This window comes from Hyaena hyaena, unplaced genomic scaffold (genome assembly GCF_003009895.1).
Source record: "Hyaena hyaena isolate Hyena2069 unplaced genomic scaffold, ASM300989v1 scaffold_525, whole genome shotgun sequence".
Classification (NCBI taxonomy): domain Eukaryota; kingdom Metazoa; phylum Chordata; class Mammalia; order Carnivora; family Hyaenidae; genus Hyaena; species Hyaena hyaena.
The window spans coordinates 680,538-699,781 of NW_024081157.1; the positions used below are offsets into that span (position 1 = coordinate 680,538).

General features: G+C 48.0%; 1 protein-coding gene across 4 annotated transcripts in view; it reads right to left on the reverse strand.

Annotated features, from left to right (window-relative positions):
- Positions 1-18,827, reverse strand: part of FAM20B (FAM20B glycosaminoglycan xylosylkinase) — a 41,948-nt gene extending 23,121 nt beyond the window's left edge. The window contains exons 1-3 of one of the 4 annotated variants that reach the window (XM_039255376.1): positions 18,754-18,823; positions 10,495-10,591; positions 5,328-5,827 (exon numbers count right to left, since the gene is read on the reverse strand). In XM_039255376.1, the coding sequence (XP_039111307.1) occupies positions 5,328-5,704 (377 nt within the window). In that variant the 5' untranslated portion in view covers positions 5,705-5,827; positions 10,495-10,591; positions 18,754-18,823. Of the gene's footprint in view, positions 1-5,327; positions 5,828-10,494; positions 10,592-18,753 lie in introns of all 4 variants that reach the window. The other 3 variants (XM_039255373.1, XM_039255375.1, XM_039255374.1) reach the window with 3 other exon arrangements.
- Positions 18,828-19,244: the final 417 nt, after the last annotated feature.

The following is a 19,244-nucleotide window of genomic DNA, read 5'->3' on the forward strand; positions in this document are numbered from 1 at the left end:
TATGAATAAAACACGGAAGATGTTATTTCCATCCCTCTAAAAGACTCTTGGTGTAGCTTAAGTAACACTATAAGGTCATTTTCTGGAAGGCAAGGACCATCTCTGTATCCCTAGCACAATGTTAAACCTATAGCTGGTGCTTAATAAATGTTTACTAAAATGTTTACTAAAATATTATTAGACTGAACTAAAGAAACGAAGGGAAACATACAATTAAAATGTCTCTTTACCAGCATGGCTATGGCAAGGCTTATAAGAGACGTTTAGATTTCTTAGAGGGGGAAAAACGGTATGGATATGCCTCAGCTTTTGTTAATGAGGAGGCAAAGGTGCATTTGAAAAAAGATGTCTGAATAACCATCCTCTTTTTCTTTTTCTGTTTATGATGACGTGTGGAAGGAATGCTGGACTGGCACGGTAGCTAGGTATATTGCTCTGTCATGACCTGTCTGGGTAACCTTCGACAAAACCAGTCTCTTCTCTGGGTCTTAAGATTCTTCATCTACAATATGTGAGGAGCTGGACCAGGAGGCAATTTCCAAGATCTCTTTCATCTCAAATTCCATTCTGATTATTTTGCATCACATGCATGACATAAACAAAGGCTAATAAAAACTAGAATATTTCTTTCTACTATTCATAAAAAAAGATAACCATTTAACTGTTAATTAGGAAGAAAGAGACACTAAATTCACCTATAACCTCTACTGTTTGCATACATTTCCTGAATCAAAAGGCCTATTTATTAGGCTTTACAGGCAACTGTAAAACAGAAATGAATGGAGACTGCAGCACAGTGGGGCTGCCCCACTGAGGACACTGGCATCGGGGAAGTGGGAAACGCTGCGATAAAAAGCAGCGAACTTCAACATAAATGACCTTGGAATATAAAGTGAAACCATATATCCACAAAACACATTTTCCAGGCAAAGTGATGGAACATATACGTCAGAAGACAGCTGTGCATCACCTGGTTGGAGGCCAGCTTCTTAACATGGTCAAAATGTTCACACGTAGTTTTTACATTTCTAGTGTCAAAGCAATATTCAGGCTACCTAGGATCGTATGGCTACCTCCCAAATGAGGCTCAAGTTTTAAACAGAACTGCAATAAAAGCCAACACTCCCCAAGCACTTCTCTCCCCACTACAGCTGCAGGCTGTCCGTACAGCTGGGGACAGTCCTGGGATACTTTCTTTGTCGGGGACCCCGGTGGGGCCTCCACATAAAGGGGGGTATGTGCAGGCCATTCCTTCCAGGGAAACATTAGACAGCTTTCCAATACATCAAAAGGCTGCTTTGAGTGAAATGGAAAACCCTAGAGGAATACAGAAACATCAGGGGTGGCCTGGAGAGGAAGGGAGGGAGAGAAAAGGGAAAGGAGTAAGAAGCACAGAGCTGCCGCAGAGTCAGGTCTGACTCCCTGGTTCCCACTTCGGCTGTGAGATACACAGTCAGAACTCCGCGTCTCACCCGCCCAACAGCTCATTGGCGATCTCCGAGGTCCCTTCCGGCACTTTCCTAGGACCACTCACTCACTCCTACCCATTCCTAGGCCCCTGCTCCTTGTTGCTTTCCCACAACTGCAGCCTTTGCCTGAGGAAAGCCAATTTACTTCCAGAATGGATATAGCTACACACACACAAAAAATCACATTCCTAACGTAAGGCAAAACGTGCAAGTAAAAGCATCACTGTCTTCCCATAAATGGCATGCACTGCACACGTGTCCTATCTCTGACAGGAGGACATGGCCAACCCGGCTCCAGAAGTGCGGAAACCACGAGTGGCTATTAACGGCAGGTGCATGTGTCACCTTAGCAGCAGGGGTGCAGAGCCTCCTCTCAGGCAGAGAGTGATCCATCTTAAGTCACTGACAGAGAAGCAAAATTCATAGAGTAACTGCCAATAAATCACTCCTATCCTTCTGGGGAAGGACATCAGAGTCTGACCAAGGACATTAATTTGCGCTTACACTAGGACTACGTAGCCTCTGAGGCCCCCAGGGTCAGAATAGCAATTTGCTGGGTAGCTCGGGACCAGAGTCAACGTCTACAAGCACTTGAACGTACACTCACCTTGCACAGCCTGCGACAGTGCCAGGTGTGACCAGCACAGGTGGGTGCGTGCAGTGACTAAGAGCGAGACCCCCTCCCCCCCAGGGCAGGGCCTGTGCACCTCGTGGGCGGTGGAGGATGGTCCCCGGGGGCTGCGAGTGGGCACGGGCAGTCAGGGGGTGGGGACTAGTCTGGCAGGAATGAAGAGCAGGCAGGGTGCAGAGAGGAGGGCCAGACCGCCAGGGGCTGACCATTAGGCCGTGGAGGCTGCCCTCTGCCCGGTGAGCAATGGGAGGCCCCTGAGTGCTTTCAAGCTGGGAACACAGCACTAATACGGGTGTCGGGAGGAGGAATGACAGTGGCCTTCAGGAAGGGAAGGGGAAGGCTGCAGGGGTGGTAGGGACAGGAGAGGAAGCAACTGTGACCAGGTGAGCTCGTGCGATTACCGGCTGCCACCTCCCCCAGTCACCAGCCGGGCCTCCCCTACCTCCACTTGTACCTCATCGGAGCGCCGCGGGCCTACCTGCGCCCGGGCCAACGCTAACAGTGCCACTACGGGAATACCTGTCTTCTCTCCCACTTCCTGCTGGCGCATCTCACCCCCAGCCCCCAGCGTACACACGGTGGGTACGGAGGGGCCTTCCTCTTATTTAAACATGAAATGCCCACAACTCATCTCTGCGCCAATTTCACTTGTTTTTAGCCTGCCTTCTTTCCACTACCCTGCTTACACTGCTGATCACCCAGGCCACAAACCAAGAGGTCAAGGACTACATTGCAAAGCTAAACTAGTGATTTCCGATGACAGGTGCACCTTGTCATCACATTTACTGAAGAGAATCACATGTGCGTGGCGGAACACCAGCTACTCATACAGAGATCCAAACGCCAGTCAGTGTGAGGTGACCTTGTCAGGTCCATTACTCTCTCTCAGCCTCAGTTTCTTACTCTCGAAATAAGACGTGTAGGGGCATTTGGGTGGCTCAGCCGGTTGGGTGTCTGACCCTTGGTTTCAGCTCAGGTTATGATCTCGTGGTTCATGGGTTCGAGCTCCTTAGGTTCGAGCCTGCTTAGGATCCTCTCTGTCTCTCCCTCTCTGCCCCACCCCTGCTCGCACTCTCTCAAATAAACTTAAAAAAAAAAATAATTTAGAAGTGTAACTGCCCATAGTTGTGATGAAGGCTCAAAGCACTGACAGATACAAAAGTACTTAGCGTAGAGCCTGGTGAGTGGTATGCATTCAATGGAAATTACATCACAGGGCCCACATAACCATGCGTTTTTCCACATCACCTGCCATCAGACTTTTCTATTCTCCAAAAAAAGTGTGCTGTATTTTTACTTTCCTAATTTCCATATCTTCCATACATCACACTTCCCAGTTCCAGGCAAATGCAGATTTCTTCCATTTCTGGGATCCCAATCTATTCGTCCTCTGGCAGTGTGCTATCTACTGACGGGTGGATCATGAACACAGGTGGGCCAACTACTCTTATCACAGCTGAATTTTGTACATCCACACCCCGTATTTCTTCTCCCACCAGCAAGAGACCCAAAGATAGTATCTGTTATAATTCTCTCAAAAAGCTCTATTAAGGAATGAGAAAAATGTTTAGTACACAGAAAACTTTAGACATTACAAACTTGGGAGAAAATTCACTGGTAACTAATTCCTGGCAAAAAAATGTGAATTACCATGATGTTAACCTATTTCAAATTCATATACTCACAGAAAGCTTTTGAAAACATTGATTATACTGCAGAATTGCCAAACAAATGATCTCTGTGGAGCGTTAGGGAAGTCTCCGAGGGATCACTGTCTGACAACACAGAAGTCAGCTTACTTTTTCAGAGCCTGGACTAAAGTAACTAAAATGGCCCAACTCTCTCCTTTAAAACAGGCAAAACAAAAAACAAAAACCCCAAGCCCAAAAACCAATGACGCATCATTACACACATATCAGAATGGCCAAAACCCCCAACACTGACAACCCCAAATGCTGGCGAGGCTGTGGGGTAATGGGGACGCTCCGTCCCTGCGTGCGGGAACGTAAGACAGAACAGCTACGTAGGAAGGCAGTTTGGCAGTTTCATACAAAATTAAACATCCTCTTGCCATATGATCCAGCAATCATGCTCCTCGGTATTTACCCAAATGAGCTGAAAACTTACTTCATACAAAACCTGCACACGAATGCTTGTAGCAGCTTAATTCACAATCACTAAAATGTGGAAGGAACCAAGATGTCCTCCGGTAGGTAAATGGAGAAACAAACTGTGGTACCACCAGACGATGGAATATTACTCAGTAATAAAAAGCAATGAGCTATCAAACTACAAAAAGACACGGAGAAAACTTAAACGCATTTTGCTAAGTGAGAGCATTCACTCTGCAAGGGCTACAAAGGTATAATCCCAATTAAACGGCATTCTGGAAAAGGTAAAACTATGGAGACAGTAAAAAGATCAGTGGTTACCAGGAGTTTGAGGGAGCGGGGGAGGATGAACAGGTGGAACACGGGATTTTTAGGACAGGGAAGCCATTCTCTGTGACACTGTAATGGCGGACACTTGTCATTAGAGGTTTATCAAAATCCACAGAATGTACCACACAGAGCATGAACATTACTGCGAACAGTGAACTTTAGTTAATAAATTCAGACTGGGTCTTCAATTGCAATAAATGTACTACACTAATGGAAATTAATTATAGGGGAAGTGGGGGGGTGGGACAAACTCTGTACTCTCGCCCTCGATTTTTCCATAAACCTAAAACTGCTCCAAAAACTAAAGTTTATGAATTAAAATAAAATCAAAACAAAACCCATGTGACAGAAGCAGAGCTTAAGTCCTTAGACTTTAGTCATCTGTCCAAAGCCACTCTAGCTCTGGGTAACTCCTTCATCCCTGATATGTGCTTGTTTATCCGGCCTCTAACTGCACACTTTTGGGTACAAGTCGCTTACTTTCTAACCAATTCCTTTGGTATCTCTAACATCTGGCACACAGCACATATAAATTCAGGAATCAAGGAGAGCAAGAAGTGTAAAATGTTCAGTCTTACACAGGACCAAAATATGTTCCTACAAATTTGGCCCCCCTCAGAGAATCAGAGAACACTAAGAGCTAGAAAATACTTCAGAGATCTTGTCGTCTACTCCTCTCGTGTTGCTGGAGAGAATACCAAGAGCAGGTGATGAATGGCCTCCTACAAATTCCAAGTTATGTGAACCAACTAACTAGCACGTATAACTCCTAAGGTGAAGACTTACCGCTTAGGTTTGAAGACGACTTTCTGTCCTCCTTCAAGTATCAGTAAGGCTTTCAGTTGTGTCCCTTTATAGCCCACATCAGCTTTAATGATCTTCTTGGTGGCCATGGCATGCATGATCGCGCCCAGCTCCGGTGTCTCTTCTGGGTACACTTCCCGTGGAACAACCCACTGGGCTGCGATCTCCCAGGGAGACTGCAAGGTGTGGTCCAGTTTGGGCACCAGCTCCACCCGCAAGCCGGCCATCATTCTGTGAAAAGCCCTCTGGTCCTCTCGGTTCGCAGCAGACGTGTCTAAGTTGTCAATCAGGAAAACTTTGGTGAAGATAAAGATGACAAGAAGAATCGCTAACAGCACGACTCGCTGCTTTAGCTTCATGGTGACCGCTTTTCCTTCTCCCCTGACCCACTCTCTCTCACTTCTCAAGGAGAGCAGGTTAGTGAGGAGATTCCATGATTACGCACACTGGTCCATTCTTCACGGGAGCGCCTCCCACAATTCCTGTAGGCCCAAGTATAAAGCAAAATTCAGTCAGAAACTCTGTCCTTCCGGCCCTGAATCATTTGCAAGCCTCAAATAGGTAACTCACCCTTAATCCTTGCTAATCCGATGCCTGAGAAGACCCAATGATTTCAAACTGACTAGTCTGGGGAAGGGCCTCACAGTTAAGCACCAGCTACAATGAAAATTTTAAAGCAAATCCTCCTGCTGTCATAGGGTGCAGACCCACCTAGAGGCCATTTGAATGGCTACAAATTCCAAAACCACAACAACGGGAAAGAGCACAACGAAAGGAAAACACTAAGATGTGCATAACTCCCTAGCTTTCATTCTTACCTTTCAAAATCCATAAAGGACTTCTGAACATCCAAACCCACCAGTTTCTGGTAACTTGCCAGTTCTTATTTTCTCTAAATGTAAGTTTTATGACATGTTGTAAGTCAGGAACTCCTAAACATGCCAAAGAGCAGGAACTCCTCCGAACCCAAACCCCCAGCAAGCCTGGGTGTGTCATTATCTGTAGCTCATGTAGTTAAATACGACGCCCAGGCACGTATCTCTGCTTAATCAGCCTCCCACTAATTATTTCTCAAAATTAAAATCCCTGTAAAAGAGGGAAAATGAAATCTGGACAAATTAAGTAAAGGAAAAACACATCCCTATACCATCTGGCTATTAGCAGAACATGACCAGAAAACTAATGAAACCTGGTACTATGGCAACATTACGGAGTCTGGACTGGTCAGGCATGTAACGAAGAGATGGGTGCCACAGACACGTACAAGCGCTGCGTCCGGTGTGGGGCTGACCGCGCTCTGGTCGATTCCCAGCTAACAGGTCCCACACACGACATTCCTGCAAGAGCACACGGGGCGGTCTCATTTGCATGCGGACAGGCTGCTTTCCACTCCAAGGGGCCATTTAAAAACACGCGCAAGCCTGCTAGCTGCACGCCTCCTGACAGCACAGCACCGGCTAAGACAAATGTGACAAGAAGATAGCAGGGTGTGGCTTCACCCTCCGCTTCATTGTTGGCGAAATCACGCCAATACAAAAGCCAGGGTGGAGCAGGGCTGAGACCCTCCCACCCGGACGGGACGCTCGCCAAATAGCAGCTGCAAAGCCACCCAAACACAGCGGACCAGGGCACCAGCGTGTTCAGAGGGCAGCACCTCACAGGGAGCCTGCTGCCAGGCAGTTTGCTCTTGGTGATCAACCTCCCCTTTGCTGTTCATTTTGGTGAAGAAGAGGAAAGTGAGAGTCAATTCCAATTCTAATCATCTCCGGCCACCTGTTTTGCTTCAGCTTCCTTCTCCCAGGGAGGACACAACACTGTTAGCAGAGGCAAAGGCAACTCGAGTGCATCCAAAGCGTAATGGTGATGGTATCGAGTTTGGTGGGAAACTCAGCAGGGCGGCTCTCTGGGATTACTGCCAAGGGCAAGTGCTAGCCTGAGGGCCCGTCTCCCGAGCCCCCCAGCCCGCACCACCTACAGCACACGACTCCTTCAGCGATTCTCCGCTCCTTCGGTGACCTGTTCCACGGCACCCTGGGCTGCAGTGACAAAAGGGAATGGGAACGTGGAAATCTGGCTGTGTCAGTGATCGCTTCCTCAGTCCCTCCAGCCGCAACCACCCACGAGCCTGGCACCACTGGCACAGAGGGCTGAGCGGGGCGGCTGCCCATCAGGACCAAAGTCTGGTTACCCCCCAGACCTCCAGGGCCGCTGCTCATTTCATTCGGCCTAAGTTCCTCCCTCATGCTATGTAAAGCCACCACATCTAAACACTCAGCATAAAGGCCACGGAGACTGAGCTGTGTGTGTTTAACCACGCTACATCACTAAAGCAATAGGAAGTTCCAGCAGCTCCAAAATTCAGACCAAACTAATGGTCCCATTCCGCAGGCTCTGTGCGCTTTGAAATTGGGAAATCTCATTACCTATTGAATAGGCCTCAGAAGCACCCACTCAGCAGTTCGGGCTGCAAACAATTCGCCCACTCAACTAGGAGAGGGGTTTGCGTGAAGTGAACGAAGGAAGAGCTCAACTGTTATGTCATTTCACTGTTTACCTCCGCAGATCAGGAATGAGCGCAGGCTGCAGGAAGAGGCCAAACAAGTGTCCATGTTTGTGACCAATCACCAGCCACCTCCTGGAAGGGCAAGAAGGACAGGTGCCCTTCGCTCCCACAGCCACCATCACAACCTAGAGCTCATCTCCTACTGAGTCACGGGAAGAACTGCCTTCTGGGCCTCCAGGTTCTCCGGTGCAGACCAGATGATGTGCCACAACCGCCTGCCTAATCACACACCACTTCTGATGTCCCCAAGCTCCCTAGCGAGGCATCAGAGCCGCACCCCGCATGGCTTCCGCCGGTCCGCTCTGCTAGGCAGCACCGTTCCTCAGTTTCAACTCAGATGGACCATGACCGGGCTCTGCCCTCCCCAGGGGTGTGGGGCTGACTGCCCTGTCACTCTTCACACTGGGACTCCCTCAAAACACTTCTTGCTCTTACCCTTTGTCCCCAGTGTCTCCTGTTAATCTATCTCTCGAGGGCCATCTCCAAAGCCACTTATGGCCCCTGTTCACACCCTACAGTAACCTTTCTCCTTTAGACCATGCCTTCACCACACTCTGCTTTGTCCAGCACCCTCTGGCACGTAGTTCTCAACTGCCCTCTCCGAAACTTGGCTCCTGGTGATCGTAACTGTCTTTGCGATCCTTACGGTACCTAGCAAAGTAAGGTGGATGCTTCATTCACCCACGCTGAGCAAACCGCTACGAAGATCTTGGGACTCTGGTGTTAATCTCCTTTGACACTCACATCATATTGCGTGAGTGTGCGGCACCTGAATGCTGGCTCCCCTTCCTCTGCTATCCTCTTTGTTTGGGCAGTCTACTTCTCTAGCGAGCCACCCAGGTGCCCCATGACATGACACTTTAACTACTCGGTTTAGCGGGTAGTTTCAAGGTATAGTTTCTTTTTCGGAAGAAACACGGATAGTTCAGAAAGAGGTTTTCTTTCAGCTGGAAAGTTGCTATTCCTTCAGCCCACAGGGCAAGCACAAAGATATTTAAGAAATTGACAATACAGAGATTACAGTGGAATTTCTACAAAAAATTCTCCCCTATTCCAGAAAAATGTATGAGATGCATGATGCGGTATCATACTATCCTCTAGTGATGGTATGCCTCTCTTTATGCTGATCCCCTTCGCCCCCGCCTGCTTGAGAGGGAAGACACCCAAGACAGGATTTCCATGCTCTATTCTCTTCTCTTACTGGAAACAACAGCACACTTACCACATTCTCCGCAAGCCGGGTTTCTAAGAAGACACCCCATTTCATTTTTTTTCAATATATTTTTAATGTTTTATTTATTTCTGAGAGAGAGAGACATGCGTGAGCAGGGGAGGGGCAGAGAAAAAGGGAGACACAGAATCCGAAGCAGGCTCCAGGCTCCGAGCTAGCTGCCAGAACAGAGCCCAATGTGGGGTTCGAACCCACGAATCGCGAGATCATGACCTGACGTGAAGCCGGACGCCCAACCGACTGAGCCACCCAGGCACCCCAGATACCCCATTTCAGATACTAAGGAAATTAAAGCAAGATCACAGGCTATATTCCAAATTATTCATGAAAACTTCACTTGCATTCCCAGAGGAGTCTGCCTGCTCTATTTCATGCCTTCACCTCCTCCCATAAGAGCTTCCAACAGGGTAACACTGTCCAGTTTATATTATGGTCATTTATTTTAATGGTTCTGTTGTGGAACAGAGCCTACCTCAAAGAACAAATAGACTCAAGGCAATAACATAACTCAAAAAATATTAACTATAAAAAAGGCAATGTAAATGGAAGTCTTCACACTAAAAGCTGGCATAAGCTCTTAAACTAGAGTTCTGGAAGACAGACCTTTATAAGGAATTTTCCTCCTGAACCCTGGTTTCATCCGCAGCTCCATCAGCTAAATGAAGCTTGCCATGGAGGCTCATTTACTTTCATTCTTGGCGCTCTCTCTCTCTCTCACACACACACACACACACACACACACGCACGCACGCATCACCCTATATATCTGACAAGTGTTTTATAAGGACAAACTCAGGACTACTGAGTTGCTTGGGGAGAAGAGATACAGATTCCACAAGAAAAAAATGAGGTCTCAGTATGAATCTTCCACTTGAGAATCTAGCTGATGTGTGGAGGGACACACGCAGACAAACGTGGCGGTGACAGGTCTAAATGACAGTCAATTCATGCGGTTGCTGAGGAGCCTGCGCACGCCTGGCCCCTCCCTTCCTGCCTTAGTAGGAACTCCCATGAGCCACCAGTGAGGCTCCAAGTCTCACTGGCAGCTGTGGCCCCTTGAGTCTCCCTCTGATCAGCTGCCATCCTCACACTATTTCTCCGCAGGTCAAAGAGAAGAAATCCCAACCTTTGTGCAGAGTAACTAAAGGTGAAAGTTTCAGTAACAACCTTTTCTTACGTTTTCAATTCAATGGTCAAATAACGTTCTTTCCACATAAATGGAATGTAGCATGCCTGTGAGTATCAAGTACTCACAATGTTCAGTATGAACATTTCATGCAGGAGGCTATTCACAAAGGAGATTTCAGGCAAAGCAGGTGGAATTTAACATATAACACAGAATCGTATTTACTCACATAACCTCCCCGCCCTTGATCTTGAGTAGGAATTACAAGGACCCTTTTTATGAACTTCTTCTTTAGTAACTGCAGGTTTCAGCAAAGCTCTGAAGGTCTGGTGGGGATAAGAAGAGGTAAGACCTGAATTTACTTAAGAGTTTTTGGTTGCTTATCTACAAAGACAGACACCAACAATTCCTCCCATCAAGAAGCAGAATCTATTTTTTCTACCCCGGAACCTGGGCTGGCTCTGTGACTTGCTTTGGCCAAGAGAATGCAGTGAAGTGACTGTGTGCCAGGTCTGGGCCAAGCCCTTAAAAGACCTAGCAGCTTCTAACTGGGACCCAGCCACTATGTAAAGAAGCTTGGGCTAGACTCCTAAATGAGGAGGGACAGAGGCAGAGAGGAGCCCGGCCAGGACTTAGCTATTCTGGCCACCCCAGCTCAAGTGCCCGACACAAAAGTGAAGCCACCCCGGTTCTAAGCGAGGTCCCAGTCAAATGGGGTCACACATGTGCTCTCAGTCTATAAACCATTTGGGCAGAACAACCAACCAGCTAAACCCAGCTGGCTTACATAATGGTAAGAAAGAATAAGCGACTAAATTTTGGGGTGGTTTGTAAAAGACAACATTGTTGTATATATTCTGCCCTTATCAACTATTTCGGAGACATTAAAAATATCGGGGGAGAAGACACAGGGAAACACATCATGTGACTAAAAACAATTCTCTCGGGAAGAAGGGAAACGGTAATCATTAAATATAAACACTGGATTATTCAATATTTATAAATGAATATTAATGCCTTCTACAGACCCGTAAATTCATTATGAAAGTTACACACCATTTCTATTTATCTTCATGGTAGATGCTTAAGAAGATAGAGAATTAAGGTCCCTTTAAGGGAACACAAGTCAAAAATGGAGTCTGAACTGGATCATTTACTAAAATCCATTTACATACTTTAGAACAATGGCTACTAACCTCACACCCTCACACAACTACACATGCCCAGTTTCTAAAACCTACCATTCGTACTACAGCCAAAGCATAAATAGCAAAAATCACAACCTTTTAGCACAAAAAATATTAGAAACACACCCACTTTCACCCTGGGCTAAGTCCGATATAAGGTCCTTCTGTTTTTTAATTGGCAGTGGCATCAGGGCACTGTGCTACATTATTACCACCCGCCCCCTACAAATAAGTGCAGTCTCTCCTGCTGGTTACTGGCAGCTTGGAGGAAAATCAAGAGCATTTGGAAACCGTTCCACCGCGTGCTTCTTTCTATCCAGGAAGTCAAAACCACCAATATCAAGAGCATCAAATGTTCATCTTCTGAATACATCCCGAGTGTCCCCCAGAAGACCAGCCCGTTCATGGGGTTCCTGCACTGCCACCCGCAGCCTACCGCGAGAGCACATTCTTCTCTCTCATCGTCAGATGGCAGCCTTCAGCTAAAACAAAAATACCAAGTACTATTTATCAGTATCTACCTCAAGTTTTCCTTTTCCTGCTAATTCTCTGCTTAAGAAATAGCTTCTTGAAGACAAATACCCTACGATTCTACTCGTATGTGGAATTTAAGAAACAAAACAAAACAAATGAATAGGGGCGGGGGAAGGAGGGACAAAAACCCAGACGCTTAACACTTAACAAACTGGTGTTACCAGAGGGGACATGGGGAGGCCGGAGGGGGATGGGGGACACAGGTGATGGGGGTTAGGAGTACTTCTCTTAAGGAGCACTGAGTAACGTATAGAATCGTTGAATCACTATATTGTACACCTGAAACTAATATAACACTGTACGTTAACTACATTAGAATTAAAATAAAATTTTTTTAAAAAAGGAAATAGCTGCTTATTCTAAATATAAACTGTTTTGAGGCAGAAGGGGTAAGAGCCTGTGCTCTGGATTCAGACTGCCTGCTTTACCACCTACTGTGGCTCTTAGGGAAAGTGATTTAATGCCTAACCTCTCTGGGCCTCAGTTTTTTCGTATGAAAAATGAAGTCAGAACACTAACTCACAGAGTTGCTAAAAATGAATGACATTACCACGCATACTGTGCTAAAGTCGGTGCCTGGGCAACCCGTGGTGATCGCCTATTAGTCATTACTGTAAAATCAAAAGCCCACAGGTGACCTGAAAGGAGAAAGAATGACAAAGAAAATAATCCTAATTATGTTGTCTTCTGGGTTGCAGAGTCAGGGGCTAAGTTCACAAGTCACATTACGGAGAGTTTCAGTGGTCTCACATTCCTGAACCAAACCCTTTCCTAAATGTGAAGCGTAGCTAAGACTATAAGCAAGCTGGTATCCTCAAAGTGGGTACCAAGTGAAGTAGAAGACTGGGAAGCTATGTCGCTAAAAGGACCCTCCGATTTCTCTTCTCTACAAAGTTCACATCTACCACGTTCAACGATGGGAAGCATTAAGTGATTCTATTCCACGATAAAGACTGAAATAAAATGCCTTCACTTTGGAAAATCAGCTCTTTGTTTTAAAGACAACAGCTTTGGGGGCACCTGGGTGGCTCAAGCCGGTTGAACATGTGACTCTTAATTTTGGCCATGGGATTGAGCCCTGCGTCAGGCTCAGCACTGAGCATGGAGCCTGCTTGAGATTCTTTCTTTCTTTCTCCCCCTCTACCCTTCTCTCCCACTTGTGTTCTCTCTCTAAAATACAAATTAAGGGGAGCCTAGTGGCTCAGTTGGTTAAGTGTCCGACTCTTGATTTCCGCTCAGGTCATGATCTCAGAGTTCATGAGTTCGAGTCCCATGTGGGCTCTGCACTGTGTCAGTGTGGAGACTGATAGGAATTCTCCCTCCCTCCCTCTCTCTCTCTGCCCCTACCCCACTTATGCTCTCTCTCTCTCTCTCTCAAAATAACTCAGTAAACTTAAAAAAAAAAGATCATAGTTTTGCATGTCCTAAAGCTCTTAAGATAGGCCTTAAGAGTAACTTAAAGCTATCAGGTATAGAAAATCAAATTCCCACATAGTCCAAATTACTCCGAGTATTACTTTTCCCCCGACTGTTTTCACTTCCACTTAAACATTTATTCAGATCTGTAAACTTGTAATCTCTATGTGAACTCCTCTAACAGTGTCCCATGAAGGAAGCTAACTAAAATGATCACTAGGCATGAGGGAAGCATAAAGGTTGCCTGTCTTCCTGGGTGTGAGAGCAAAATGACACAGGCAATAAAAAGTGTTTGTGCCCTCTGGAAAAAACTCAATCCCTGCAACCTGTGCCATTTAGACGTTGATTTAGGGCAACTCTATAACCCTATTCCTTGAAAAAGGAAAAGGAAAAAGCTTTAGCTCCTACTGCTAAAGTGAGGTTTGTTCTAAAAAAGCCAACATAGGGCAGTGTTCATTGATCTAGAAACTCTGGAAATAGCTAAGAATTTGCATTCTGTTTCAAATGGACCAGGCAAAACAAACCATCCCAAGTTCTAGGTATTTATCTCATGGCTCAACTGTCATTGAGTATATAACCACCACTGAAGGCTCTCTTATAGGACATAATTCCCAGATTGTGTGGAAATACGGAATTTCGAAGAATATAATGCTATCCTTCAGATTTTCCTGTTTTCTGTCTACACAGCTCCATTCACTACAGTTCTGGAAAGGTATATTAGCTTTATGCAATAATAACACCTCACGTGATTAACCTTATGTTGTGGGTGTGTCAAACTGACAGGTCACACAGATCACTCTAGAAACAGGAGAACCCCCAAGCAGGTCTGGGCTGAACTGACGCTGAGTGGCTCCAGGCACAATCCCTTTGTTAAAATATGAATATAAACACACACATTTTTTGGCATGCCTGTCTCCTCTACTATTTTGTGAGCTCCTCAAGGACAGGGGATATATTTTCCATTCTGTACTTCCCCACAAGCCGGCACAGTGCAGGTGTGGGAGGGCCACTCGGTAGATGCCCATGGAATAAAAGGAGCAAGGAGGGAAACCTGCATGGTTATAAAAGCGTCTTCAGCCTCTTGATCTAAAGATGGCCTCCTTAACAGACACAGAGAAACGAAGTCCTGTAACAAATTCAGATGCACAGCACAGTAAAAAATGCAGAAATCTCAAAACACGTACACTGGTCTTATACACCCAATTTTAAAGTGTTGCCGCCATACGGCCTGCTTCCACCCTTCAAGGCTACGGCCAAGCGTGTGCCTGCTCCTGGCTGGGGCCGGGAGCAAAGGCGAGCTGCAGACACTAAGAGGAAGACTGGAGATGGCCCAAGACACTGGCAGAGAATGACAGGAGACGGGGCTGGAGCCAGATCTTCAGGTGTCCCTGGCGATGGTTTCCGAAGTGAGAACCACCGCTAGTATTTCCCTTTCCTGCGGAAGAACTACAGAAACACAAAGGCACCCCTCCACCCCCCGGCCCCACAGGGTGCAAGTCTGTTATCTAAACCAACGATAAGAAACAAGGCGTCAACAAAATGTCTTTGGGTGGCCAAATCACTGGTCCAAAGTCCATCCACTATCTCGCGAAGCCCAGATGGCCACTTCGCGTTCCCTCAGGAAGCAGTCACCCAGGCTGCTACTTTACAGAAGACCAGAAGCTGCCCATTTATTTATTTATTTAAATGTTTTATTTATTTCTGAGAGAGAGAGAGAGAGAGAGAGAGAGAGAGAGACAGCGTGAGCAGGGGAGGGTCAGAGAGAGGGAGACACAGAATTCAAAACAGGCTCCGAAACAGGCCCGAAGCTCTGAGCTGGCGGCTGTCAGCACAGAGCCTGACGCGGGGCTCGAACCCACGAACTGTGAGATGATGACCTGAGCCGAAGTCAGACGCTTAACCAACTGAGCCACCCAGGTGCCCCAGAAGCTGCCCATTTGAAAGAGGGTGGCAGGGACACTAACAACAGCACAAGTATAACTTTCCCACCTGTGAAAGAAGAGGCAGGCTATTAAAGGCAGAATCAGGAATTCAAAAAGCAGAGGAGGGCAAACACCCTACATATTTCAATCGCTTCCAGGCCCTGCTCCATCACAGACTCACCCCTGTACTTGGTTCCATTACACACTCATAATTTCATGTTCCCTGACCTCCTTTTATCATGTACCCAAACTAACATCCCCCCTCATTGAACTGTCACCTCACCAGAAAGCACAGACCTCTGAACACACACCAAAGCGATCTCTTTCCTGCATCAGGCTCCACTTCTTATCTCGTGCGGGGGATGACACATCTACCCCCAAGGCTCATCATGGAAGGCCTCTCTTTCCTCTTTTGCTTTTGGATAGGAGACCAAATCACAAGTGAGATATCTGCGTTACATGCTCTCCTAGAGGGCTCCAGCGGCACGTTGACCTTATAAGCCACTCAGAAGCTGCTTTCAGTTGCAAAGTGAGGTCTTCCATTCCCCAGGTCTGTGCTAATGAATTCATTAGCCCTTGGGAGTCACAGAGGCAGCTCAAGGAAGGAAAAGTGGGAGAACTAATATAGGTTTGGAGTAAGGAGCTGCTGAAGAAGCACTTCCAGAGGGACAGCCCTCCTTTCTCATCACCCTCCGTAAGGGATGAGAAGATGCGACAATCAGGATCAATGATAATGGCGAGGCCATCACCAAGCGCTCCAGTTCTTCCAGTAAAGCAAAAATATTGACTACCAACCAATCCAACTGCTCGGTTAGTCTAGCCAGAGAAGGCCGCAGGAGCAAGTCTGCGAAGCTGCATCTGACCGGAGCACCACTAGCTGCCCAGAGGCTGCAGGTGGCTAGAACAGCATACAATCACAGAATCAAATCTCAAGGCCACCCTAGCAAGTAACAGCCTGTACCGTTACCCCAATCTTAACAGCAGTTTTCAACAGTAATCCGAAACACACTTTGTCTTTTCCGTAACAAAAAGAGGAACTCACCAATTCATACACTAGAGTATTTCCCCTTCCTTCATACTGTTTTCCACTCATTCGTTCAACCACCAAATATTTCTTGCACATCTACTCTGCACTGTGCCGTTAGGTGCAGAGAGCAAAGTATGCCAATTATCCTCACTATTACAACAAACTGTAGTGCCTGTTGTAACTTCCTACCTCAATCTACAAAACCACATGGCACTTAGTCTCCGGGTGACCAGACATCAGCTTCAGGCTGTCTCCTTTTTATTGTTTGCAACTGTGGCCACAGAATACAAAGGGCAGCCTCCGCGTCTATTATGAGATTGCACCAATCATCAAGAGACAAGCACTGTGGCTGCTATTTTTAAAGTTATCAGTTCGAGAGCTGCAGTATCTGGCTTCAGGGTTTACACCATTGAAAATGATGGTCACACAAAGTGTGAGAAGCTCAAGTCTGCCCTGCAAGTAAACAAACAAACAATTTCATTTAGAAATTCAAAATTCAGGAAAGATAAAAAGAAGAAACTTTAAGGGCATGTGAGAGAGCTGGAGTCTAACAAATGGAAATCAAGAGAATGGACTAAAAGTCAAAGAATTAGGAACTCAACGTGAAATAATTTGAAGACATCGAAGACTAGATGATAGAAACAGGGATTTGTTTGTTGGTTCCCTAATTCAAAGTACCCAGAAAGGAAAGTAGGGCGTGTGTTTTCAAGTTTTCACTCTTTAACCAAATCGTAGCTATTTTCCAATGAGGCTCAGAAAAACAACAAAACAAGTCAACACCACATTTTCATGAGACACGCTGAAGAGAAGTTGTGCGCCCTGAGATTCCTCGATCATCTTTTGCCACGACCATTCCATCACAGCACTTTCTTGTGACTGAGGTTGAGAATCTGAATTACTTGTTTGCGCTTTTTTATTCTCCTCTGATAAGCACTTTGAAATGTGGAAACCCCTCCTGTTGACTGATTCCATTGTAGGGTTCCAGGGACCAAAGTCCAACAACTTCGCAAGCTCCAGAAAAGTTATTAACACAGAACATTAATTTTAAATCTATCTCAGGTTGGTTCTGAGCCTAGGCAAATAATTTAGCATTTTTAACACCTGTACCGCAGTTTCCCAAAGACACGTCTTGCTGATAAATATATGTAGAGGGGCTCTAAGGCTTAGCCTTAGAGGTCCTGCATAAACTCAAGGAATAAGCACATGGAGGTCTCTAGGTCTCTAACTCAATTTGTAAAAGCGACCCCAAAGAAATTTATGCATTAATTTATAGCACGAGGATAGCAATAGTTAGCAAACATCAACCTTAATCACCAGATTCATGTATAAACCTATAAAGTCCTACAGATTAAAAGCTAAAAGATCCCACATTCCTCTTCCCTTTTCAAGGTGAGAAATCAAATCTCCAGACGGAAACTGGGTGGAGAGAATACGGATACCTGGCCCTACCTAGCCTCAAAGTCGCAGTATCAAGCATCTCTAATTTTCCTAAATTATACACTCCTCACCCATCCAAGTGATAATATAGCCATTTAAAGGATTAAAATTCCATAACGACCAATCATGCCCCGTCCTCTCCACTTTCTCTCCAACATCCTTCACCCCTTCCCTTCCTACCGGAAGACTCGCAGACAAGCCTGCTTGGAACGAAACTCTTATCAGATCCCACAATCAAGGGCGCAGCTTGACAACCGCTCCCATCCAGAAAGAATGGCAACGTTTCGGTTCGCTTTTAACTGCGGGGCCCACACACCCGGAAATGAAATCTCAAGCGCAACCCACTCCGGACTACCGTATCATTTCCTTAAGTTGTGCCCGAGTGCGAGTGCGGGGTGCACGATCCCGAGAGACCGCGGAGCCCCGGCACGGTTACCCCTCCTCCCGCCTCGGGCCTGGTGGTCACTTTCGCTTCTCGGCCACGAGGTGGGCCCGCGGGCGCGCGATCCTCCCCGGGCCGCCGCAACGGGCGCTCGGCGGGACGCGAGGGCGGCACTGGGGCCAGTTGCCTCTAGGGACCGCGCCGGGGCTCGAGGGGTGGTCATTAGAAGGACCCCGGGCGGCCCGAGGCGGCCGCAGGTAAGGCCGCGCCTCAGGCGGGCCGAGGAGGCGCCCCTCCGGCCGCACCCGCCCGCAGGAGCCCGCCTGGGGGCCAGCGAGGCGGGGCGCGCGGCCGGGGCCGGTCTCCAAGGCAGCAGTGGCGCCAGATCCGGGACCCGCCAGCGGCCGCTCGGGGACCGCTCGGGGTACCGGCGCCCGGCCCCTCAGGGAGGCGCCCCGCCCCCAAGCGGCCGCCGCCCGGTGCGCGCCACGCACCGCGCCCAGCCCGCGAGGCGGCCCGCACTTTCCCGCCCGCCGCGCCGGGGGCGGGGGTCGCGCGCCCTCCCCGCCCCCACGCCGCTCACCTGCCAGGCCCTAGGCTCGCTCCATGGCCGCCCGCGCGCTGCGGTGCGGCGCGGCCCGGCCGCCCCCGCCGCCCTCGGGGAGGGGCAGCCCCACGCCGCGCTCACCGCCCCCAGCCGCCGCCGCCACTGCGGCTCCCGCCCACCCCCGGCCCGGCCATTCCCTGGCCACTCTCCCCGCGCTAAGCCGGCGGTCCCACACCCACCCCCCCCACCCCGCCTCCGCGGCCCCCGACTGTTGGTACCGTCCTAGCGTAACGCCTTCCCCGCGACCAATCCAAGGGCTCACTCCGCGAGGCTCCGCCCCCACCCTCCGGTGGGCGGGCCTACCGGTCTTGCTCCGGACGTCCCCCCTTAACCCTTCCCTTCCCGGACCGGTCCTCTTAACTCCCTCGGTGCCGCCTCCCGTCTCTCCTCCTCCTCCTTACCGCCCGCCCCGCTTGCAGAAACGGACCTCGAACTTCTCTCTTGCCTTTTCTTTTCCTTTCCTGATT